Below are 26987 nucleotides of genomic sequence, written 5' to 3' on the forward strand. Positions count from 1 at the left end.
CTACTGTTAAAAGACAGCAGGGGCATAATAGGTATACTTCTTGCAGTTCACGAAGGCGAGTGAACTTTACTTGTGGTAAAGTCGTTTACATGGGCATTACGTAAGTGTGCGTGCATGTCGGACCAATCAGTCGCGAGCAAGCGCTCGCAAAGTTTCTTGCTGGTTCTTCTCGGTAGAAAAGGCATTCCGAACCAGTGGTAGATGCATCCGACTATTCAAAAATACTTGTAAAAGTTTATTTGAATATAAAAGATTTTTTTTTGAAACGCACACATTTACTGTACCTACTTTACTTATACCGATACGACTTAAACACAAGCATGAACCACTCGGCTTCGTGAATTGCAAGAACTGTACCTATCAAAGGAAAGATAAAATTTTGTAGCTACCAGCAAAAACTGCGTGCCCGTTTCATATTGCAGACAGGTTTATATCATTAGGTAGGTATATTGTTATGCAAATTGCAATCGTGATTTTGGTCACGTTCAACTTGTTGGCTAAACAGGATAATTTTAAATCTTAGAAATTCTATCGTCATAGACTAAATTTGTACTTTTGTGTTTTAGAGAACTCTGGTTTGGTTACACGTCTGGCATTAATGAAGGTGGTCATTGCCATCGCTAGATATCATGGCTTAAAAGATTATAAACTTGTAGTACTTGCGTAATATACTGGAATTGTTGACTTAAGTTTGTGAGGGGTTTTTTTTCTTATTTGAGTTTTTTGTTTGCAACGTCGGACGACCTTGTTTTCAGATTATTTTTATTTGTAAAGTGTTCTTTTGGATTTTTTTATGTCAATTATACTGGCTATCATTATTACTGACCCTAAAGATTTCCTTTGATACGATCAACTAGCTGCCCCGGCGAACTTCGTTCCGCCTAACAGTCGATTCAAATTTTTTAATTTATTCTCTCCGTAAGAAATATCCTCGTACTTCAAGGAATATTATAAAAAAAGAATTAGCGAAATCAGTTCAGCTGTTCTCGAGATTTGCGATCAGCAACACATTTAGCGATTCATTTTTATATAGAGAACTTTGAAAAGATGAAATCATTTTTGCGCTTCGAAACTGATTACCTACAGATTTATTAATTTTTAAGCAACGGGGGACTTGCATATTTCCTTACTCCTGGTTCATGTACCCTCAATATTTGTATGCCCAGATGTCTAGCAGACTCAACTGTATTATTATCGCTCAATCAACTCAAAACCACAATCGATTTGATTACAAAGCCTATCAGTTTCATAACCAGTTAACTACAGCAAGCTTACAGTATCGACATACGAGCTTCACTATTCATGCGTAAACGTAGTAGTCAAGTCTACTTTCCTAACGGGCCATATTTTATCTCTTTTCGACGTGGTACAGTCTGTCCTTGTCTACGTGGGTGTAGGCTGGTAAGATTAAGCAAAAAGGTGGGAAGGCTGATAAGGCCCTTAATTGTGTACTCTTTGTTGATGGAATTCCAGCCTCTCAATATGTTGTTAGGGAACTTTGGTCCGATCGACAATTAGATGATATTGTTAGCAATTCTGAATGGAATAAAGGTCAGAATACCTTGTCTGGTGATGCCAATTGTGTTCTTATGTATAAACTAGCTTATGCTCGCGACTTCGTCCGCGTGGACTACACAAATTTCAAACCCCTATTTATAACTAAAAATCCTTTCTTAGCGGATGCCTGCATCATAATAGCTATCTACATGGCAAATTTCAGCCCAATAGTCCAGTAGTTTCAGCTGTGCGTTAATAGATCAGTTAGTCAGTCAGTCAGTCACCTTTTCCTTTTATATATTTAGACTCTATTGCATTAAAAGTGATATAGTAGGTGTCTTATAAATTTTTTGATGTGGTCATTGAAATTCGAGATGTTACGCAAAGTGCAGATTGCAGAATATATATGTTACCGGCCAAACCCGATTTCAGGACAAACTAGTTTTGCCTAGGCTAAACTAGTTCTTCCTATACGGGATAGGATGAACCTAGTTTAGGCTAGTTCAAACTAATTTGTCCTAAGCCCGATAGGATAGACCAGTTTAGGCTAGCCCAAACTAGTTGATCCTGATGTAAATTACAAAAAAACATTCGACAAACATTCTATTAACAATTGTTTTACTTTGCAAAAGACAGAGGCCAGGTCAAGCCAGGCTAAGTTCTCTATGCCTGTTTTTCCTATATAGTTTATTTTTTGTTGACTTTTCATGTTATTTTTGTTTGTAAACTGGTTTATCCTATCGGGCTTAGGACAAACTAGCTTAGCCTAGGCAAAACTAGTTTGTCCTGAAATCGAGTTTGGCCGGCAACATATTATATATGTACCTAAGTATCGAATTAAACATGTCTTCGCGAAATATTATCGCTGTTTCTTATGCTACTGCACTGAACTGTTTCAAGTTTTCATTTCTTTCAAAGCTCAAATACCTACGTATGTTTCCAGGTGTGCCATAAGTGAATCAATCAATTCATCCATCCATCCATCTGTTCACATGCACACTTCTACCGCTTGCATACATCCACTGTTGAGACTTGAGAGAGCGCTATCAAACACGGTCCTGCGCCTTCCTCATCCACCCGGTTCCCACCACCTTTTTGAAGCTTTTTGGTCGTCGGTCCGGCGGGCTGGAGGTCGTCCCATAAATGCGGTCTCCACTCCAGAACACGACTGCTCTATATAGGTATACATACCAATTACCATCTAAGTAAGTATTACTAAATCTAAAAATATAAAACGAAAAGGTGACTGACTGACTGACTGACTGACTGACCGACTGACTGATCTATCAACGCACAGCTCAAACTACTGGACGGATCGTGCTGAAATTTGGCGTACAGATAGCTATCATAACGTAGACATCCGTTAAGAAAGGGTTTTTTGAAAATTCAACCCTAAGGGGGTAAAATAGGGGCTCAAAATTTGTGTAGTCCACGCGTACGAATTCGCTGGCATAATCCAGTCGTTTCATGAAACGTCTTTTAAAACTTGAAAAACGGGTGAAAGTTGTTTCGCAGAATTTTTCGCAACAGTCCTATTGCTTGGTCAACATTCGAAACTTGATAAGCGCAAAATCTCAATCTAGATTAGTGACTTACCTGCGCCGAGTTGTTTGAAGCAAATTAAAAAATGTGGACTTTAAACCAATTTAATAAAGCACAAGACGATATAATTAATATTCTTGTGATTAAATAATATATTATTTTAAACTCCACTTTTTGTTTCGAACTGCGAATAACTTTTAACGTTAACGAAAACGAAACGATTTTTAAATAAATATTTCGGTAAGTAGGCTACAAATTATTTTGATCGAACGCTAGATGTTTGGAGTACCTACCTAATTGGTAACAATTGAAATTAATGTATGGAGCACTTCGACCGTCCGCTGCGCCAGATCCTTCTTTCCACGCACGTGCAAACTGTGGAACCAACTCCCATCGGCGGTGTTCCCACTAGATTATAACATGGGGTTATTCAAGGGGCGGACCAACAAATTCCTAAAAGGCCGGCAACGCATCGGCTGCTCCTCTGGTGCTGCAAATGTTCAAGGGCGGCGGTAATCACTTAACATCAGGTGACCCGCCTGTTCGTTTGCTCGCTATATCTATTAAAAAAAAAATGAACATGGCAATGCATGGAACAAAAAGAATGGTCAGTATGTATATTGTATAAGTATAAAAATTCGTTTCTGTTGGGTTCCATAGCACACATGGGTCAGTAGTTATTGCCTAAATAGAATAATTTACATGCAAAAAGGCATGTACTTATCTAGAACAGGTTTTACATGTGTGCGTGACTGCATACGTGTAGATTTTTTTTTTATTTTTTTATTCAGATACAAGTTAGCCCTTGACTGCAATCTCACCTGATGGTAAGTGATGATGCAGTCTAAGATGATAGCGGGCTAACCTGGAAGGGGTATGGCAGTTTTTATTAAACCCGTACCCCTTTGGTTTCTACACGGCATCGTACCGGAACGCTAAATCGCTTGGCGGCACGGCTTTGCCGGTAGGGTGGTAACTAGCCACGGCCGAAGCCTCCCACCAGACCGAGACTTACCATAAATATACAGACTACAGAGACTACACATGTTTGCATGTGTAGGTGAGTCACAGGTCAAATTGTGGTCAAGTTTGAGACTTGACTGTCCTCGATAAATAATAAGGTCTTAAGTATAATATAAAGGAAGATATCGTTTGATGAATCCTCATGTAAGAATGCGTTTTATATAGGCTTCCGTTTTAAATGTAAAAGGGATAAAAGTTCGAAGCTGCGGGGCGATTGTCTAAAACCTGCATCAATCGTTATTACAATCTCAATTGTTCTGATTGGCTGAATTTGTGCGATTCTTGTTGCAACAATGCATTGTGGCCAATAGTGAGCGAGCATTAACCAATCAGAGATGATTGCGATCGTGACATTGTAGCTGTCAAACAACCGCGGTAGGGCCACTGTTTCACTTCTCAAGTGAAGTTTCGCAAGTTTGAGCATTTTTAGGGTTCCGTAACTCAAAAGGAAAAACGGAACCCTTATAGGATCACTTTGTTGTCTGTCTGTTTGTCTGTCTGTCGGTCTGTCAAGAAACCTACAGGGTACTTACTTCCCGTTGACCTAGAATCATGAAATTTGGCAGGTAGGTAGGTCTTATAGCAGACATTCGGGGAAAAATCTGAAAACCGTGAATTTGTGGTTACATCACACACAAAAAAAATTGTGGTCATGAACTTATTAGTAAACTAGCTTATGCTCGCGACTTCGTCCGCGTGGACTACAAAATTTCAAACCCCTATTTCACTCCCTCAGGAGTTGAATTTTCAAAAATCCTTTCTTAGCGGATGCCGACGTCATAATAGCTATCTGCATGCCGAATTTCAGCCCGATCCGTCTAGTAGTTTGAGCTGTTCGTTGATAGATCAGTCAGTCAGTCAGTCACCTTTTCCTTTTATATATATAGATTAGTATTTTCAACTTTCTAAGTAAGATAATAAGTTATCTTACTTAGGGTAGGAGGGTATCATATGAAAGGTCTTCACCTGTGCATTCTAAAACAGATTTTTATTTATTTTTATCTATCATAGTTTTTGAATTATCCTGCAATGCTGTTGAAAAGATACGAATGTAGTACGGAACCCTCATTACGCTAGACGATATAACCCTTTTTGACGTCAGCCGAAATAAAAATATACCATCAGCTCGAAACTTCAGTCTAGTGCTGATGGCGGCCACGCGCATTAGCAATTTGCGGGACTCATAATGAATATTTCGAGATTATTAAGAAAGTACTATTAGCAAGCTGAAGTGGCAGTGGGCAGGTCATGCCTGTCGTAGAGGCGATGGCCGTTAGAGCCGGAAACTCCTTGAGTGGAGACCGCGTTTAAGCAAGCGTAGTGTGGGACGCCCTCCAGCACGATGGACCGACGATATAAAGAGGCTGGCGGGAAGTGGCTGGATGAGGAAGGCTGAGGACCGGGTGTGGTGGCGCTCTTTAGGGAAGGCCTATGTCCAACAGTGGACGTCCACAGGCTGATGATGATGATGATGATGATGATGATTAAGAAAGTAAGTATGACCACAGAATATGGTATGACCACAAACATTCAGTTGTCCAGTTTGTCGAGATTGCGGCGAAGAATGCAGTCGCGCTGGCTCGACCACACTATAGTGCTTATAGACGGACTTATTTACTTGCGCTGTAGTGTGCGTGAGGAATACTACGGTACCAACTCGAAAGTCATTTTATTTTCACTTTTAAAATTAATTTAAGTCACTTACGGCTGAAGAGTCAATCGGTATGACCACAGAATATGGTATGACCACAAAGATCCAGTTGTCCAGTTTGTCGAGATTGCAGCGAAGAATGCAGCCGCTCTGACTCGAGCAAACTTAGTGCTTAACACGTAATACACGGACTTATTTATTTGCGCTGTAGTGTGCGTGAGGACTACTGCGAAAACTAGAATGCCAGTTTATTTTCACAGTCATATCCAACAGTAGTGAGTTTTAAGTTGTAACACTGAATGAACTGTAATAGTGGTAATAATATTATAATGAATAATTTGGGTGATTTTTTTGTGCAATATTGGTTTGATTGGTAAGATTGGCGCTTGACGAAAATCACGCTTATAAAAAGCAATAATGAGATCCAAGTTGGAGCACGCTTGCCTAGAAAATCCTTATTCACTCTTGCCTTGAAGGTATTTAGGTTATACGTGGGAGGGAACCCTAATCTAAAACCAAACCTTTAAATAGTTTCTACGCGGCTGGAACGCTAAATCGCTTGGTGGCACAGCTTTGCCTGTAGGGTAGTAACTAACCAAGGCCGAAGACTCCCACCAGACCAGAGAGAAATTTCTCTCTCTCTGCGACGTGTTCCCTATTACTGAGGGTCGCGAGTCGCGACCCGTCGCATCAGGGATCTTCCAGTGGACAACGTCGCAATATGCGCCTGTATTCTTCACAACATGCAGGATTTCAAGGACCTGTTCGTATTATCAAGAGTGGTGCGAATTGACCCGGCCAATACGTCGGACTGCATCTCCGACTTACCGTCAATCACAATCTAGGCATGTGATTACTGTTGTGATGGTGGTTTTAAGGGTGTGTGTGTAAGCAGAGAAATTTCGAAATTATAAAATTTCGAATTGCTCCTGCCAGGAATTGGACCCGAGATTTTCCTCTAATTTAGAGCACAGCATCTACTAAGTCACCACTGTACCAGGGAGGGAAATCGTCAAAATACTAAGTCTATTATAAAAACAATCGAGTTCGAGTGATAATCCCGTGAGAATTTCCAATGGTAGCGCTGCCCCTGTCCGCGGTCGTGACCACACATTTGCATTTTTTATTGCAACAAATGATTTTTAAAGTCCGATAGTGTAACCGCGCGCCGACCGGGCGTTCTGGGAACCGGTAATATTATGACATTAAAATTTCTGATGACGCGACAACCTGAGGGCGTTAGTCGGCGTTACCAAGTGTCGTTATTCAGGTTTTTTCATAAAAAGGAGGATGAAATCTTTATTCATAAATAGATGGGATATGGACTATGCCTATGTGACGATTGATTACTGATCAACGAACATAGATCCCAAAATAATGTAAACTGTACTTATAAAGAGCCTCAATAGCTCAACCGGTAAAGGAGTGGACTGAAAACCGAAAGGTCGACGGTTCAAACCCCGCCCGTTGCACTATTGTCGTACCTACTCCTAGCACAAGCCTGACGCTTAGTTGGAGAGGAAAGGGGAATATTAGTCATTTAACATGGCTAATATTCTTTAAAAAAAAAAAATTAGTTACTTGGATGATGTAAAAGTAAAAGTAAAACTTTCTTCATATTTCAGCTGCTCGATTGCGGTAGAATGACAGCTACAATGTCACGATCGCAATCACCTCTGATTGGTTGACGCTCGCTCACTACTGGCTACAATGCATTGTTGTAACAAGTAGGGCGATTGTTTAAAACCTGCATCAATCATTATTACAATCTCAATTGTTCTGATTGGCTGAATTTGTGCGCTTCTTGTTGCAACAATGTGGCCAATAGTGAGCGAGCATTAACCAATCAGAGATGATTGCGATCGTGACATTGTAGCTGTCAAACAACCGCGGTAGGGCCACTGAATAGCACAAATTCAGGCAATCACAACAATTGCGATTGTAATAATGATTGATGCAAGTTTTACGAAATCGCCCTACAGGTCGGTCGGTACATTATTATCGCGTATCAGCAGCAATGATAACCTCAATTCTCTAAGCAAGAACACCTGCACGTTGACTCGAGCACATTGTAGCTACATGCCTTGTGTAGAAGTGTGACCCACATTCGATGACTGCATTGGAAATAGATACATTGTAGGTAATGGAATTTATACGGGCATTGATATTGATAAAATGAAAAAATGAAAATGAAAATCTTTTTTATTCGTATAAACTTTTACAAGTGCTTACGAATAATCGGATGCATCTACCACTGGTTCGGAATGCCTTTCCTGCCGAGAAGAACCAGCAAGAAACTCGGCGGTTGCTCTTTTCAAATATTTGATATAGGTACAAGATTATGCCATGTATAAAATAGTATTTGCAGTCTTGTGCGTTGCTGGAACGAGCTGCAGGTCAAATCCACGCTCTTTTATCATTTAGAGAATCTTCAATTATATATATAATAGTCAGACAATCAGTCAGGACAAGTCTTTCTAGATGTATAAATTACTAGCTGATGCCCGCGACATCGTCCGCGTGGAATTAGGTTTTTTAAAAACCCCGTGGGAACTCTTTGATTTTCCGAGATAAAAAGTAGCCTATGTCACTCTCCAGGTCTTTATCTATAACCATGCAAAAATTCACTTCAATCCGTCGCATCGTTGTGACGTGATTGAAGGACAAACTAACACACCATCATCATCATCATGATCAACCCATCACCGGCTCACTACAGAGCACGGGTCTCCTCTCAGAGTGAGAACTTCACACACCTTTTAAGAACATTATAGAGAACTCTCAGGCATGCAGGTTTCCTCACGATGTTTTCCTTCACCGTTAAAGCAAGTGATATTTAATTAATCAAAACGCACATTACTCCGAAAAGTAAGAGGTGCGTGCCCGGGATCGAACCCCCGACCTCAGATTAGAAGGCGGACGTCCTAACCACTAGGCTATGACAGCTTATAACTTATAACACTCAAACCAACAAACTAACAAACAAACACACTTTCGCATTTACAATAGGTGTAGTGATACCTTGAGGCTGGAATCGCGAAATGTAAAATCCACTACAAGATTTGGTAATCCGCCGGTTGAAAAGAGCAACCGCCGAGTTTCTTGCTGGTTCTTCTCGGTAGGAATGGCATTCCGAACCAGTGGTAGATGCATCCGACTATTCGTAAGTACTTGCAAAAGTTTATTCGAATAAAAAAGATTTTTATTTTTATTTTGATTTTTTAAAATCATTGGTATAAGGCCCACTTTTGTGACGTATGTATTTGTGTCTACAGACTGTGCGTTTCATGATTCATCAGTCATCACGCACGTTTTCCCTGCACGCATGCCAGTAGAGGTATTCCCATTGAAAAATAAAACTAAGTTTTATGTGAATCACATTTCTTATTGCCAAATACCTATAACGTGATATGCAATATTGCATTTACCTTAAGCAAATAGTCATTCGTCACCATCCTCATCAACCCATAAACAGGTCGCTTCTCAGCACGAGAAGAGTATGACCATAGTCCACCACACTGGCCAAATGCGGATTAGTAGACTTCACACGCACCTTTGAGAACATTGTGAAGAACTCAGGCATGCAGGTGAGGTATCCTCACGATGTTTTCCTTCACCGTAAAAGATTTTAGACACCTACAGTACGCGGCAGAAAGTAATGTACATCGACCTTTAGAAGGAGATAGCAGATTTGTAGAGCATTGTCTCTGTCGTTGAAACCGACAAAACGTCATAAGGGTGTGAGCCAAATTTCATAATTCTAGGTCAACGGGAAGTACCCTATAGGCTTCTTGTCTTGACAGACAGACAGACAACGAAGTGATCCTATAGGGTTCCTTTTTTCCTTTTGAGGTACAGAACCCTAAAAATAAAAATAATTAAAAGATTACTATTCAAAAATAAGTAAATAAAACATGCATAATATAACTTAAATAATTAGTTAAGGACCAATCATCGCATTTCCTCATCATTCTCCTCAATATCCAGAGTTTTTAGGGTTCCGTACCTCAAAAGGAAAAACGGTCTCTGTCTGTCTGTCTGTTTGTCTGTCTGTCTGTCTGTCCGTCTGTCTGTCAAGAAACCTACACGGTACTTCCCGTTGACCTAGAATCATGAAATTTGGCAGGTAGATAGATCTTATATTTGGGGAAAAATCTGAAAACCGTGAATTTAGGGTTAAATCACACAAAAAAAATTAAATTGTGGTCTTGAACTAATAACTAGTATTTTCAACTTTCGAAGTGAGTGACTATATCAAGTGGGGGATCATATGAAACGTCTTCACCTGTACATTCTAAAACAGATTTTTATTTATTTTTATGCATCATAGTTTTTGAATTATCGTGCAAAATGTCGAAAAAATACGACTGTAGTACGGAACCCTCATTGCGCGAGCCTGACTGGCACTTGGCCGGTTTTTTTTAGTCTGATCCATTGATCAGACTAAAAAAAACGTGGGACGAATCAAGTCTCATCAGACTAAAATAAGTATTTTTAGTCATGTGATTTTCAGATATATATAGATATATATATTTATATATATATTATATTTATAGCTACATTGCGACTCCCCGTCTTACAGTTCTATAAGTTCTTAAGTATGGGTTGCCTGGAAGAGATCACTTTAGTGATAAGGTCGCCCTTTGTTTTTTAAGTGTATCTTGTATTCTTACTCTCTGTAAATCTATTAACAATAAAGTTATTTTAAATTAAATTAAATTAAATTAATATCTAAGTATTATATTATATGTCATAATACACACTAAACTTTACGAAAATATTAATTAATCAGTGTTTTTTTAATCCGCATCTAAAATCACCGTCTATCATTGATTAGCAATATCGAGTGGAAATAAAATTGATTTTAATCCCTGAAGAGACAGAAAACATTAGATATAGGCACTCCTTTTTTGGGAAATCTTGTAACATTTATATTATAAACTAGCTTATGCCCGCGACGTCGTCCGCGTGTACTACACCAAACTCCTATTTTACCCCTTTAGGGATTGAATTTTGAAAAAGCCTTTCTTAGCGAATGCCTATGTCATATTTGCTATCTGCATGCCAAATTTCAGCCCGATCCGTCTAGTAGTTTGAGCTGTGCGTTGATAGATCAGTCAGTCAGTCAGTCAGTCACCTTTTCCTTTTACATATTTAGACTAGCTGATGCCCGCGACTTCATCCGCGTCGCGTATAACTTGTTTTAACGGTGAAGGAAAATATTGTGAGGAAACTTGAATGCCTGAAAGTTCTCCACAATGTTCTCAAAGGTGTGTGAAGTCTACCAATCCGCACATGGCCAGCGTGGTAAACTACGGCCAAAACCCTTCTCAGAGAGGAGACCCGTACTTTGTAGTGAGCCGGCGATGGGTTGATCATGATGATTATGATGAATCCTTAACAAATACTGACTCTTTGAAATCGGAACCACCTGACACGCAGCAAAAATATTATAAGCAAGATCTACTTAATCAAACAATGGTACTGATTCTGAACACACCTTAATTTCAGAGTATTCGCATCCTCTTCTTACTAATGTAATATGAAAAGGACAGACACATTTTGACAATTTTAAATTTAATTTAGAGCTGTCAAACCTCGTGACTTTAGCTGCCAGTCGCAAGTAGTTTTTAGTGCACGCTACAGAGTCTTTAAATGAAAAGTTCAGTCCTTTTTTAGCAATATTAAAAAGAAAAAGATGTAGATATATAGGTACTCTAACGTTAGTTTAGACAAAGACAGCAGAATCGGCACCAAATGTTACCTATAAACATGCCGTACCAGCACCAAGCTACCTCTATAAATAAAATGATTTACGATTGTCGAAATGTAATGTAATTGTTTATCATATTATCGTGATAGCTTATCATTATCAAAATGATATCACTGACATACTCTACGGGGCAGAAGTGTGAAGCGCACGTTGCTTCGAGCCGCTTTGTTTCAATTCAGAATTCCCGGTTTAGTGATAAGTGCACTCTTGAGATTGATAAGGATTGAAGGCTGTAGAATAGACTGTGGATGGTGAGTGAGTGTTTATAATACTTTTTTTTATATTACAATAAAACTTAAAGCTAGCCTTATCTAATTACTATAGAAATCATGACCGCGTGGAATGGTGCCAAGAATACTGGCTGCATTTTCGCGCTGGACAGCCAGGCTGATCCGTTGCGCAAAAAATGAGCCAGCCCTTCTGTCACCAGATGAGGCTATTCGCTATTAATCGCGGTGAAATGTCTCGTAAAAAATTTTTTGCACTAAGACTCCATGGCCCCAGGGTCTCCACGGCAAACGACACAAAAATGTAACTCTCTATAAGAGAGGCATACTTGCGCCGCTTGCCGTTTTCAGCTGTTTCTGCTGCGGCTCCCGGTCTTGATGCTGTCTTCCTGATATGACACGGGGCCAATGTGTCAACGCAAGTTGCGTCCCACATTAGCGCCCGTCCCCGTTCCCAGGGAACCAGCGTCAATCCATCAGGTCTCTTGCCATCATAATTAATTAATATAATAATACTTAATAATTAATTAATAATAAGCTTCCAGAAGACATATTGGAGATATTTCTCAACAAGTTCAAAGTTTTCATAAAACGTATGTAAGCTTATTGAAAAATCCTATAACAATGTACCTAAAGGATTATTTGCATGATAAGAAAGCTTGGGAATGAGTTGCTTAACTGCTTTGTGTTAGTTCTAAGTGATTTTGTAAAGTGGTGATAATAAAATAATATCCGGCTGAGTTTGTTGTGGGCTCTTCTCAGACCTGGGCGCGTTTGGAACCCTCGTAGCTTTAGTTTTAAGTACGTATTAATTATCTCCACTATATCATATCATCTTACAAATAAAAATTTATGACAATCAGAAAGCGTAAAATTTTACCAATTATTCTGAATAAATATTTTGAATTTGAGTTTGAATTGATGTCTAGGGTTCCGAAGGGTTCCAACGGGTCCCTTTTAGCCTCCGCTGTCTTTCTGTCCGTCCGGTGGTCTGTCTGTCAGCGAGCTGTATCTCGTGAACCGTAATAGGTACCTACTTAGCTAGTTGTTCACAGAATGTGTATTTCTATTGCCACTATAACACCAAATCACTACCCATATTATAAATGCGAAAGTGTGTTTGTTTGTTGGTTCGTCCTTCGTCCAGCAAAAATCACGTCAATCCGTTGCACCGTTGCGACGTAATTGAAAGGCAAATCAACACACTTTCGCATTTATAATATGGGTATACTGAAGAGTACTGATTTTCAATAAAAAAATATATAAGAAGACGATTTTATTTCAGGTGCGACAGAAATCAAGACTTCCTTAATGTCAAGCTAGCAAAATAAATCAAAATGCTAGTAGCATCCTTAAACACGCTGACACCACGTATGCGGTTCAGCTTCTCGAAGCCAAGAATTGATAACATGGTCTTCAAGCTCCACTACAAGGCCACTGTGACGCTGCTGTTGGCCTTCGTGATCCTGGTCTGCGCGAGGGAGTACTTCGGAGATCACATCAAATGCATTTCTGATCAAGGCGTTCCTGATCATGTTATTCAGACTTACTGCTTCTTCATGGCCACATTTACTATTGTAAGTACAGGATGATGTAAATTTAAAGGCTGCATGTTTTTGTAGACAAAGACAGAGAACTCATGTCCACTATCATGCGATGGAAGCTCGCTTTCTTTGGACATTTACAAATGGTTGGATGATATAAGCGGGTGGACAGGGCTTAGCTACCCAAAGTTAAAAGAGGCGGCTTTAAATAGAGAAGCTTTTCGCATGATGACTTCGTTACGAAGAAGGCACGCGATGATGATGATGATGATGATTTTAAAAGTGGTATTATTGACGGCTTCTGCGGGATTAGTGTTGCTTTTATCGATGACAAGATGATGCTGCCAAGTTCGTTCTCTCATTTCTCTTATTTGAGTAGGGAGACTCTAAAGCGTAGCTCTCTCCATCGCCCGCTGAGTGACTCTGAGCTTCCTTATACAACTGAACAACTTGAACTGGCAAGGGAAACACGCACTGTTCGAAGACATTGGTCTTCAAGCACTGAGGAATTTCGGACGGGAAGAGATCTCAAAGCTTCCCGAACACTGCCCAACCAAGTTGGATTCGACAGCTAACCTCCTTCTCGAAGTTAGGCCTACCTAGCTGTCTATTCCTATAGTTCCATACTTTATATTTGACAGGTTCGCCACTACAACGAAAGCCTTCTCGAAACCGGGTTCCTCCCTCACCCAGGGGTCGGACCCATCCTTTCGACGGATCAGACTTTGCACCACACGTACTACCAGTGGGTACCCTTCGTCCTCTTCATACAGTCTGTTTGCTTCTATATGCCGCATTACATATGGAAGAAGAAGGAAGGTAAGGTTCCAAGATTTTTACCATAGAAAGGATACCAGCGCTATCCCAGCCATTTCAGATACGAAAATTTAAGTGGTTAAAGAGCTTGCTCAATTTTTTGCGCAAAAGATCAACTTGGATGTCCAGCGTGGACATGCAGCCCGTATTCTTGGCATTACTTCACCTAGCCATGATTATTGCAGCAATTAGATTAGTTAGCTTTAAGTTATAGGTTGAAGTTACAAGAGTTAAGAAAGTTAGTGGTAGTAATTTGAATTTGAAAAAACTGAATCTCACTTCTAACTTTTCGGAGTTAGGTATGTGCGTTTTGAGTAAGAGGAAACCTGCATGCCTGAGAGTTTTCTATAATGTTCTCAAAGGTGTGTGAAGTCTGCCAATCCGCACTTCGCCAGCATGGTAGACTATGACCAAAACCCTTTTAACTCTGAGACGAAACCCATGTTCTGTAGTGAGCCGGCGATGGTTTGATCATGATGATGATGAAATGATTTTTTTTAAATAAGAATATTAGCCATGGCCCTTGACTAAGAGTGAAGCTAGAGAATAGAGCAACGCAACGGGTGGGGTTGAATTGAACCGGCGACCTTTCGGATATCAGTCCGCACCTATAACCATTGAACTATTGAGGTTATAAATTATGGATTATAAATTTATGAGGAGGTTGTTTATTCTAGGTGGAAGAATCAAAGCCCTTGTAGATGGCTTGCAATATGCCGGTTTGGCGTTAGCAGAAGAGGATATGAAAGTAGGGGCCAATACGGTTCCATCGAAATCCACGTTAGATAGTCGCATCGATCTCATCAAAAAAGATATTATACTCAGGTATTTTTATTTTAATAGCTTAGCCGTCAAGATGGAAGTTATATAAAACCCCCAAATTGCTAATGCGCGTGGCCGCCGTTTTAGTGACGTCAACACTAGACGGAAGTTTCGAGCTGATGGTACATTTTTATTTCAGCTGACGTCAAAATGACGTCATTTCGATGTTAATGAGACATGGTTCCAGTGCAATGGCAATTTGCAGGACTTATATTAAGTGCGATCTATTTCTTTTTTCTATGTTCTTTTTATGGGTTTTTTGACAAAATCTCATTCATTACTTTCCTTTTACAACTTCAGTACAAGACTTTATTCAGTACTTTCTGTTAGGTCTTATTTTTGTGATTTTATTTCCTCTTTAGTTTTTTTTACTATAAATATCATACAATTATTTCAGTTCTGATCGCTGTAAAGTTTTTAGTCTTTGATAAATTACGTACCTACTCCTTTTTTTAAATTTCCGATGTTTACGCTTTACTCCTTACTTTTTAATATTCTGTTTTTCTTCTTCAGGTTACGGATAACCAGGACGTGGTCAACATGGCTGGTCCTAATGGAGATAGTGAATCTAGTCCACCTCATGTTCCAGATATGGATGATAGACGTATTCCTCAATGGCGCTTTCATGGGCCTGGGACCAAGCGTGCTTAATTATAAACAGTGGCAACAAATCAATGATCCACTTGAGAGAATATTTCCTAAGGTAAACGTCTGCTTGATACTAGCAAACTATTGATAAGATATTAATAAACTGTAGTCCACGTGTTTTTTTTTAATTTTATTAGAAAAAATTAGATATATTCAGAGACAGGCTTGCGCTTGACGACAATTATGCTTGACTCATGAGAAACAGAGCAATGATGAGGTCTAGGTTTGAGTGCACTTACCTAGAAGATTACTATCCACTCTTCACTCACTCTTATCCTGAAGGTATTCAAGTTATACTTGGCAGGAAACACGGGCACCTAAAGGGCATTCCACACCTTAGAAGTTCGCATCAGAAACGTTGAGCAGAAATGCTTCGTAAGAGTAGATTGGATGACGACCACATAATGGTGCCAGCGTTCACGATTTCACGCTGTTCTGTAGTAAATATCCAATAAAATTTATTTTCCTTTGCAGGTGACAAAGTGCACCTTCCACAAGTATGGTCCCAGTGGCTCCATCCAACAGCACGACGCGCTCTGCGTTATGGCTCTCAACGTTATAAACGAGAAGATCTACGTCGTGTTGTGGTTCTGGTTTTTATTCCTCTTCATCGCCTCCCTGCTTGGTAAGTTCCGATATTTTTCTTTTGTATATCTGTATTTCAGCGTGTTATAGAAACATAATAATATTTCTTCTACTCTTTCAAATCCCACATCTGGTTAAAATTTATTTAACCTACATAATGTAGAATGATAATGATTTTATGCAAAAATGCGTTAGGTACCATAATTAAGTCTCGAAGAAATATATTCAGATACACACAACACATTTCGCACATATAATTTATTTTGAAATTTTATCATCTTAATAGTCTTCAAATATTTTAAATCTAACATTTCAGTAATTATATACGGTGGATCAGGATTATTTTTAAAATGTTTATTGCTGTGCGTTAGGTCTTTCTTCTGTTTTATCAAACCATTGGTTTCAAATACTGTTTCTTTGCATTTTTACAGCTGTTATCTGGCGATTCCTATCTTTCTTCATGTACCGACGGTCACTCAAGTTCAACGAGCTAATGTTCCGGCACGCTTCTCATAGGAAGTTTAGCCCATACAACGTGATCCAAGTCGTCAATGGCTGCCAGTTTGGTGACTGGCTCTTCTTGTACTACCTCGCCAAAAACATGAAGGGAATCGTGTTTCAGTAAGTTAATCATTTTTCATGTTTTGATATTTTCAGCTGTTCAGTCGTGCAAAAGATTTGGTTCACGATTTATTTTCTACAGAATTGAAACAATTTTATATTAATTTAAAATGATTTTATTTAAAGCGTGGTTGTGACATAACAGCCTGTAGATATTTTGATTAATCTAAATATATAAAAGGAAAAGGTGACTGACTGACTGACTGACTGATCTATCAACGCACAGCTCAAACTACAAAACGGATCGGGTTCAAATTTGGCATGCAGATAGCTATTAAGACGTAGGCATCTGTTAAGAAAGTATTTTTGAAAATTCAACCCTTAAGGGGGTGAAATAGGAGTTTGAAATTTGTGTAGTCCACGCGGACGAGGTCGCGAGCATAAGCTAGTTAAGTATAATTATCGAAAACTACTGTTTTCAAGAAAATCAATAAAATTAATTAAAATGATAAAATTTATTTTCATTGAATAGATATCGTTCTATATATTCAAGTAGCTTATGCTCGCGACTTCGTCGGCGTCGACTACACAAATTTCAAATCCCTATTTCACCCCCTTAGGGGTTGAATTTTCAAAAATCCTTTCTTAGCGGTTGCCTACGTCATAATAGCTATCTGCATGCCAAAGAGCCCGATCCGTCCTGTAGTTTGAGCTGTGCGTTGATAGATCAGTCAGTCAGTCAGTCAGTCACCTTTTCCTTTTATATATTTAGATGATTACTATAATGTTAATAAAAAAAAAATAAAAAAAAATTATTTCAGGCAATGAAAATACAAGTTACAACCCATAACAATATACACACAATATGGAGCAGATTACATTAGACATTGAATTGAATAACAATATAAATGTAAAAAAAAAATGGAGCTAACAATTTAAAAATAAACTAATCTAAGTAAAGGTGTTATTATCGCACCGATGCAGGTTGGACCAATGTTTTGTGAAAGGATTACTAAGATCCTCTACAATAGCACATAAGATAGCGTTGGTACTGTATGTCAGTCTTTCCCAGTAGGAAGCCATCCTCGCTCGGAGTATGGCGAAGAAGTCAGGGACCCTTGCAGCAGCAAACATAGCTTTAGCACTGCAGAAACGCGGGTGCTTCATTAGGATGCGGAAGGCGTTGTTATATTGTACCCTAAGTGCATTATAGCTGCGCTTGGTAAACTTTGTCCACAGCTGACATGTGTAGAAACATTGACAAAAAGCTTTAAATAACGTCACCTTCACATCATCAGAGCAACGAGCGAATCTGCGCGCTATCATGTTAGCCCGTACCGAAAGAGCCCTGTGCTCCCTCTCCATATCTCCGTCATCTTTCATGTCTTCTGATAAAATATGGCCCAAATATTTAAATCTCTTAACAACCCAAACCGACGCGCGACGACCCATTCAAATACACCAGCGGAACGGTCTCCGGGCCCTTGCCCGCTTTGAAGACGAGCATTTCAGTTTTTGCTACATTATATTTGAGAGCATGTTCTGCAGCAAACTGCTCACAAATATTGAGCAGTTTCCTAAGTCCGTTTATTGAGGGGCTGAGAAGCACCATGTCGTCAGCGTAGCTCAAATTGTTAACACAGATGTTACCAATATGGCAACCGACTTTGGTACTTCTCAGCCTCCCAATAAGGTCATTGATATAAAGGTTAAATAGGTCCGGAGACGTCAGCCCTCCTTGACGAACGCCACACTCTAGTTTCTAACTAATTCTACTCCAAGTAACTTGTCCATATTATTTATTGAGAAATAAGAATATTTTTACCAATATAAATTCTAGAATGATTAAGAAAAAAATTCTTAATACTGTTATTAAGTATACATAACCTTATTTCAGGCAACTTTTCGAGCATCTTGCTGAAGAATTACAGAGGCGCGAAGTGCCATTCGGTCACAAAGAGGATGAAGAGAAAGGAGCCGAGCCTATACTATTGGGAAAAATCGACTACGATGACGAGACTCTACCATTGAAAAGCTCAAAGGATGATCTCTTGAAAGAAAAGTTTTCATGAAACGCTCAAGAAAGTTATTAAGTAGACTATTTATTATTCTGTGATAGCAATTTTGCTGTAATATTTTTTATTTTTAAATAAAAACAAGCAGAATTCTTGCTCAAGTAATGTTAGACATTAATATTATGTAATAAGCATAGAAGCTACCGATTTTATTATACTTTAGTCTGTATACAAGTTAATTATTTGAGAGAATGTGTCGAACCTGAAAAAGCGTTTAGTAATATGCACCGGACTATAATAAAGTAAATATTTTACCCGGATATAAAAATAATTGATGTAATAATTATAGGTAGGTAAGTATATTATAAGTCTACCAATCCGCACATGGCCAGCGTGGTAGACTATGGCCAAAACCCTTCTCACTCTGAGAGGAGACCCGCGCTCTGTAGTGAGCCGGTGATGGGTTGATCATGATGATGATGATGAAGTATATTATGTGCTTGGATGAAAATGTTTGCAACTTTTGGAGAAGAATTTATACTTTGTGTCAAAAATTATCGAATAAGTAACGAGATGCTCAAAATTTTGATTAGGTATCAGGATTATTTTAGTTTTGATATTTTTTTTTCGAGACAAAGCCTAGGTAGGTGAAGATTTTGTGTAAAATAAAAATTTATTAAATAAATAAATTCGTAGTACAATTTTCTCAAGGAAGTTCTTTCGTGCTAATTTTATTTCTAACTAGCTGATGCCCGCTACTTCGTTCGCGTGGACTTAGGTTTTTAAAAATCGTGATTGAAGGACAAACAAACACACTTACGCATTTATAATACTAGCTTATGCCCACGACTTCATCCGCGTGGTCTACACAAATTTCAAACCCTTATTTTACCCCTTTAGGGGTTGAATTTTGAAAAATCCTTTCTTAGCGGACGCCTACGTTATAATAGCTATCTGCATGCCGAATTTCAGCGTGATCCGTCCAGTAGTTTGAGCTGTGCGTTGATAGATCGGTCAGTCAGTCAGTCAGTCACCTTTTCCTTTTATACGCATTTATAATATGAGTAGTGATGATGCATACCTACTCGTGAGATTATTTTCATTAAGTATACCTAGACAAAGTTGTTAAAGATTTTATATAAGACTAGCTGATCCCCGCGGCTTCGCCCGCGTGTATAATATAGCCTATGTCACTCAGGAATAATGTAGCTTTCTATTGCTTTCTGTATCAAAATCGGTTCCAGAGGCGTCTTTACCTATGGTGCAGGGTGTGCGGCGCACACGGGCGCCGGGTCTAAGGGGGCGCCGAGCGCCCTCTAATGCGACACCTCCAAAGATGCGTCGAAGCCGGCGCTCTCAAAGACCCAGCGCTCGCTCGTGTTATGGCCGACGCCGTTATCATTTAAAATTGCACCATTCGCATCCGAATTTCCGTTTGAAAATAATATAACTGTTAGTATTCCATTTTGACCCTGCTCCTACTAGACTAGCCCTGCCAGGGTACTGGTTGCACACGGGCGCCACAAGGGCTAGAGACGCCTCTGATCGGTTCAGTAGTTCCAGAGATTACCCCTACAAACAAACTTAACGACATTACCTCTTTATAATATTAGTATAGATAAACATATATGATGGAGAGAGCCATGCTTGGTGATGAAATCAGAAATGAGAAGATTCGTAGGAGAAACAGAGTAACCGACATAGCTCAACAGGGTACGAAGCTGAAGTGGCAATGGGCAGGCCATATAATTCGAAAAACCGATAGACGTTGTGGTCCTAAGGTGCTAGACTGGCTCCTACTAGGTGGACAGGCAACATCAAACCAGTCGCAGGGAGTCGCTGGATTCAGGCGGCGCAAGACCATGGCGTGTGGTAGTCCCTACAAGAGATCTATATCCAACAGTGGACATTTAACGGTTGATAATGATTATGGTGAAACATTTAACCCAATTATTTACTTTATTAGTTAAATAAATACACTCGTAACTGACTTTATTGGTCCCTCGCCACATAAAATGAACGAAAGAATATATCGATTCGCGAAGTGGCGGTGATGGAACACCAATTGTGTTAATTGGACCGATTGTTTCGGGTTTAGGCAGTGGTCCAACCGCCGGCCGGCGAGAAAACGACTAACTATCGGCGATTTTGTCTCTCAAGAAACGCACAATAAATGTACCTACATTTCGATTTCCGTGTAAACGGAAGAGATGCATATATCAAAAGTTGCTCTCTGACTGTCCACACTGCCGGCGACGACTCGCTTTACTAGTCCTGTCGCTGAGCGACGAGCTTTCAAAAATAAATTCGCTCTGCGATATTCGTTCAGCGATGCTCGCTTGCTTGAACACGTGTAACGCGCGCGCAGGTTTGCACAGATAGTACTGACGTAACAGGACTGAGTAACCGCGGGCGAATAGCGTGAATAATCGCTCGTCGCACTTGCACATTCGCTTATAGCCCGACGACAAAACCATCGAAGCTACACACTCGCTTCCCGCTGATCGCCAACTCGTTTAAGTTTCTAGTTCTACTCGTTTCTCGTTCATCGTCGGCGCCATCGTCAACTGCCTTAGGTTTGGGAAAATTTATGTGAAAATTGCTGAACCGATTATCTGGTTGAACAAAGGATTTATGTTGGCTACCTCTGTTAATTGTACCGGATGATTCGGATTGCAGTTTTATTTGCAAACTAGCTTATACTCGCGACTTCGTCCTCGTGGACTAAATAGGTACATAAATTTTAAACCCCTATTTTAAACCACCATTTTCATCTAAATATATAAAAGCGAAATACCACTCACTCACTGACTGACTCTAATCACGAAATCTCAGGAACTATAAAGCCTACAAACTTGAAATTTGGAAGGTAGGTTCTTTCTACGACGTAGGTGTCAGCTAAGAAACGGTTTTGAAAAATTCTCCCCCTAAGGGTGTGAAAGGGGGGGTCGAAGGTTGTATGAAAGTCCTATGTTTTTGAAGTTAGAGATATGAAAATTGGCATTTAGGTATTCTGGGTTCCGTACCTTAAGGTGAGACTGAGTGAGTAGGCCTTTTGCAGTGGGAAAATTTCAGATCTCATGAAGATACCAGAAATTTTACGCGGACGAAGTCGCGGGCAACTGCTAGTATTATATGAGTAAGAAGAGGATGCGAATGCTCTAAAATTTAGTTGTGCTTAAAATCAGTAGTACCACTGCGTAAGTCTTGTGCGTGCATGTCGGACCAATCAGTCGCGAGCAAGCGCTCGCAAACGCACACAGATACGACTTAAACACAAGCATGAGCCACTCGCCCTCGTGAAATGCAAGAACTGTATCTCAAAAGGCAATAGAGCTGAGCACTGCACAGCACGTGCAATGCTAATTCATTCCTGCACGAGTTTACTGCCGAGTGTTGACCCCCAATGGAGGCTTCGGGACGCTGTGCCTGTGACCTACCTATTAAAAAAATAGGTATGCGTATGCTGTGGTCAATGATCTTATGACCTATGTATACCCACTAGACGGGGGTTCCCAATTTTTTTTGTTGCTGTAAATCGCTTATGCTTATAACTTTTAATTGCCAGCTTTGATAACTTCATAGGTATAGGATAATGTTTGTTAAGACCCATCTTGCGTAATACCTGATAATCTTTTTGAGCTGACTACTCTTTCACCTTTCTATTATCGTACCGGTATTGTCAAGATCTACACACATCGGTACGTACTTAATCGAAATTCTACGGACATGTAGGTTACGAACATGTTAGGAATCTTCCAGATCTTCAACTACCTACATCCATGTAAAATATCAGATCAATCCGTTGCTCCTTTGCGGCGTGCTTAAAGGACAAACCAACAAAGCAATCAACCAACAAAAAACAACCTTTCGCATTTATACTTAATACTAGTGATATTTTGTCAAAGAGTTCCTATGGGATTTTTAAAATCTAAATAACTGTAAGAAAATTATGACCGGCTACGCCTTCGACCAGTTAAGTAGATAACTAGGTATAATCTGAACTATGTGTGATTGGTGTCGCTGTTCCCATAATACCTAAGTATTGTGATAGAATGAAGTCAGATTGGTACAAATAAAGTACACGCTAAAGGAAACTATAGTGAGGAAACCTGCATGCCATAGTTCTCCATAATTTTCTCAAAGCTGAGTGAATTCTGCCAATCTATAGTCCACCACGCTGTCCGAGTAAGACGAAGTGGACTATGGCCAAACCCTTCTCATTCTGAGAGTAAGCCCTTGTTCATTCGTGAGCCGGCGATAGGTTGATAATGATGATATCTATGGATGTAAGAAGAACCATCTTAGTACAGTACGCGGCAGACAATAATGTACATCGGCCTTCAGAATATCAATTCGACCTTTCGACTTTGTAGAGTTGAGAGAGTTGTATTTGTCACTTATACCTAGGGTGACGTTTTGTCGGTCTCAACGACAGAGACAGTGCTCGACAAAACAGCTACCTCTTTCTAAAGGTCGATGTACATTATTTTCTGCCGCATACTATACGAAACTGCGTCCCGCAGCACACGGCATACGGCAGTACCTGGAATTTCGGCCGCACAGGTAGCGGGCGACTGGTTTCCCAATAGCACCACGTAGACCACACGTAGACGTATGCCTCGATCGCCCTAGTCGACCAATACTGCTCAATTCATCGATCTATGGCGCCCAGGATTAGATCCGCAAGAGATCGTAATTCACTAATTCATTAAAGACTAGCTTATGCTCGCGACTTCGTCCGTGTGGACTACACAAATTTCTAACCCCCATTTAACCAGAGTTTCAGTTTTACAAAGAACACACACATCTCTATAGGACCAGCGGTTTAGGCCGTGCGTTCTTTTTTTTTTGTTTTTTAAAATAATATTAGCCATGTTAAATGACTAATATTCCCCTTTCCTCTCCAACTAAGCGTCAAGCTTGTGCTAGGAGTAGGTACGACAATAGTGCAACGGGCAGGGTTTGAACCGTCGACCTTTCGGTTTTCAGTCCACTCCTTTACCGGTTGAGCTATTGAGGCTTATGCATGTGCGTTGATATACATATAGGTATGTATAAGTCAGTCAGTCAGTCAGTGCAGTTTTTAGTGCATGTCTACGTTTATGGAACCTTCGTCAAGCCTCTGTGGGTGGGATAAGTCGTTTTAAGGTTCCGTACCCGAAGGATGCCAACGGGACCCTATTACTAAGCCTCCGCTGTGCGTCCGTTCATCCGTCCGTCTGTCTGGCAGCGGACTGTATATCGTGAACCGTAAAACATAGATAGACAGTTGATTTTCACAGAATATGTATTTTTACTGCTGTTATTAAATACAATTTAATAATATAAATAGCCGCCATGAAAATTATAAAAGTAAAATGTGTTATTTCTTGTACGATGGTAAGTAGGTACCTACAGAACCGTAGATAAAGTAATAAAGTAATAAGTTATAAACGGTGCTAATTTTATTAAGTTCGTATCTATTAAATTAATAATTATTAACCGGTAAATGTTTTCTTTGGGTGAGATTAATATAAATTCACGCGTGCATAGGAACGTTTTGTTTAAAATTATTTAAATGGCAACATTACATACAAGATGGCGATAGCGCGCCAGTTTTTAGTAGCCAGAGCTTTGATAAATGCAGTTATCTCTTTCCAACATTGTAAGTTGTAATGAGGAATCTAGCGCTATCGCTTTCACGCATGTAAGGTAAATCATAGATGTATAGACAGAGGGCAGCCGGCAGAGGCTGGCATTGTAATCTGTGGAAAAACAAAATAAATTTTTAAGTGTGCGGGTCGGCCGTGTGTCTGGCTTATTTTATTTTCCTTTCGAAAGGTTACGTTTTTGTGTAATAATAATGAATAACAATAAGATAAATGATAGTAACAGTAAAATAACTTCAGACAATAAATAATTGTGCTTATAACTAAGGCGTTATAATATGATTTAATGTTTCGAAATTTGACTTCCCTTGAGCTGTGGCAAAAACAAATGAAGATTTAAGTTTCTGGACGAGAAAATAGACAAATTGGACGACACTCAGTTAACTGGTAAGTTAGAACGTTAATTATTTCACATAAATTGTTTATAAAACGCGATAACTTTGTACGCAAATTATTAAATACAAATTCGCATTGCGAAAAACGTCAAGGAAAACTTTACTTTTGTTGTTAAAATTGCAATGATGCATAATAATTTTTAATAATATTTAACAAACGACGCGAGTGTTTTGTTTATAAAACATGCACCTACTTGAATTTTGAGGAATAAAAATTAAAATAACAAAAAAACTTGAGAACTTTTGCTATCATATTTACTTATTATTTCAAGCATTTTTTTTGTACTTAGTAAATTACACTGAATTCTTAACATACTAATGGTATTAAATGCTGCAGTTAAATTTTCTCTTGGAAACTCATTAGTTCACTTCACTTTACTTCCTTCACTTTAACCAAATTAATGCATAGTAAAAATAACTTACTTACAATACATATAATAACTGTATTAAATACTTTTAGTAGTGACTTTAAGAACTTGTTTTACACCCCTGAAAAGACCCTAATAAGTATTGTTTGCATGCAAATCACTGCACTGATTTTAGCAGACCAGACCAACTAAATTTTACTACACTCTTTGATAAATTAAAGAACAGTCAGTTGCCGATAAGTTTTAATTTAATTTGATAGAAGCTTTAATAGCTTAATAGTCAGGAAGTTGATTTATATTCAAAAGTTCATAGGTTGAAAACCCATTGACTGCATTGTTGCCACGTGGCCTGATCCGTGGTGATAATGTTTTTGTTCCCCCATAGAGCATAGGGCTGCAGCAGTAGATATCAATGGCCCCCTATCTTTGGGTGCTGTCTTCACACGGTTCCACAAAACATCCACTCTTAGGGCGAAATATATAGAGCACACTCTGACTTTGCTTAGACTTAAGACAGAGTTAAAACGAGACAGATGTATATCTCTCACATAAATCTCTCTCGTTTTAACACAAACTTAAGTCTGAGCAAAGTCAAAGTGCGCTCTATAGATCCCTTAAAGTTGGACTTCCAAGTGTTAGTTGGTCAACCAGGTTTCCTTCGACCAGCCCCATATTATGTGGTCAGAGGTTCAATCCTGGGCATGCACCTCTAACGTACCCGAGTTATGTGCTTTTTGAGCAATTAAACATCACTTTCTTTAATGGTGTACGAGTAATATCTTGAGGAAATCTGCATTCCTGAGAGTTGTCTATAATGTTCTCAAAGGTTTGTGCAGTCTGCCAATTTACACTTGGCCAGCGTCACGGACACAGCATATGGAAACCTGTGCTCAGTATTGGACCGGTGATGGGTTGATCACAATGAAAAGCTCTTGATTCACAGCTGAATAAATCGTTTTAATCATAAGAATAGCTGTGTTAAGTGGCTAATTATAGTTATTTTATCAATTTATAGGTGAAAATATGTCAAAAACTGTCACTTGACTTTTGAAATACTCAAGCCAGTTGCACTTTATCAGAAATTGTCTAGCAGATAAGTTCTGACATGGGTACACTAAAAGGCATGCTTACAGCTCATACATTTTGTATGATTTTTTGTACATTTACAGACTGTCAGAGTTTTGTCCGATCGTACATTCGCTTCTGATTCTCCCAGATTGAGTTTTAAAATATTATGTTTCAGTTAGTATTCATTGATTACTTTATTATAACAAATCATGAATCTATAAATTACTCCAACAAAATTATACCTTCTTACATTTTTATTTGATGTAAGTATTTTATTTATAACTTACAGGTAGTTACAGAAAGTAGTTAGAAATGAAGACAAAGAAAAGTATAGTTAATAACAAGGTTCTAAGTACATAGAAGTTACATAGGTAACAAGTTACAGCTCATTTTACTTCTTTAACTTAAAGCTTTCATGTGGAGTGTATAGGTATGTGCTACTGTGTCATAGACTTTCACTGTAAAACTGCTAAGCTGTCTAACTAGGTAACTGAGCTTAGAAAGTCTGCATATTTTTTTATTAAGTAACCCTACTTTATGCGTTGATAGCCTAGTGGTTGAGTCGTCGGCATCCTATTCCAGGGGTCGGTGGTTTGATTTTGAGCATGCACCTCTAACTTTCGGAGTTATGTGCGTTTTAAGCAATTAAATATCACTTTCTTTTATGATGAAGGAAAACATTGTTAGGAAACCAGCATGTCTGAGAGTTCTTCCATAATGTTCTCAAAGGTGTATGAAGCTTGCAATTGGATAGCGTGGTGGACTATGGTCTGAACTTTTCTCATTCTGAAATGAAATTCG

The 26987-nt window shown here is 39.1% G+C and overlaps 1 protein-coding gene across 1 annotated transcript; it reads left to right on the forward strand.

The window, feature by feature from the left end:
- The first annotated feature begins 11599 nt into the window (after nt 1–11599).
- On the forward strand, nt 11600–19412 carry Inx7 (innexin 7). Its single transcript, XM_034985295.2, has 8 exons — nt 11600–11737; nt 12999–13290; nt 13899–14076; nt 14751–14898; nt 15409–15598; nt 16018–16168; nt 16560–16749; nt 18587–19412. The coding sequence occupies exons 2-8, from the start codon at nt 13051–13053 to the stop codon at nt 18759–18761; spliced, it is 1272 nt and encodes a 423-aa protein (XP_034841186.1). The 5' UTR covers nt 11600–11737; nt 12999–13050; the 3' UTR covers nt 18762–19412.
- Nucleotides 19413–26987: the final 7575 nt, after the last annotated feature.

This window comes from Maniola hyperantus, chromosome 4 (genome assembly GCF_902806685.2).
Source record: "Maniola hyperantus chromosome 4, iAphHyp1.2, whole genome shotgun sequence".
NCBI lineage: Eukaryota > Metazoa > Arthropoda > Insecta > Lepidoptera > Nymphalidae > Maniola > Maniola hyperantus.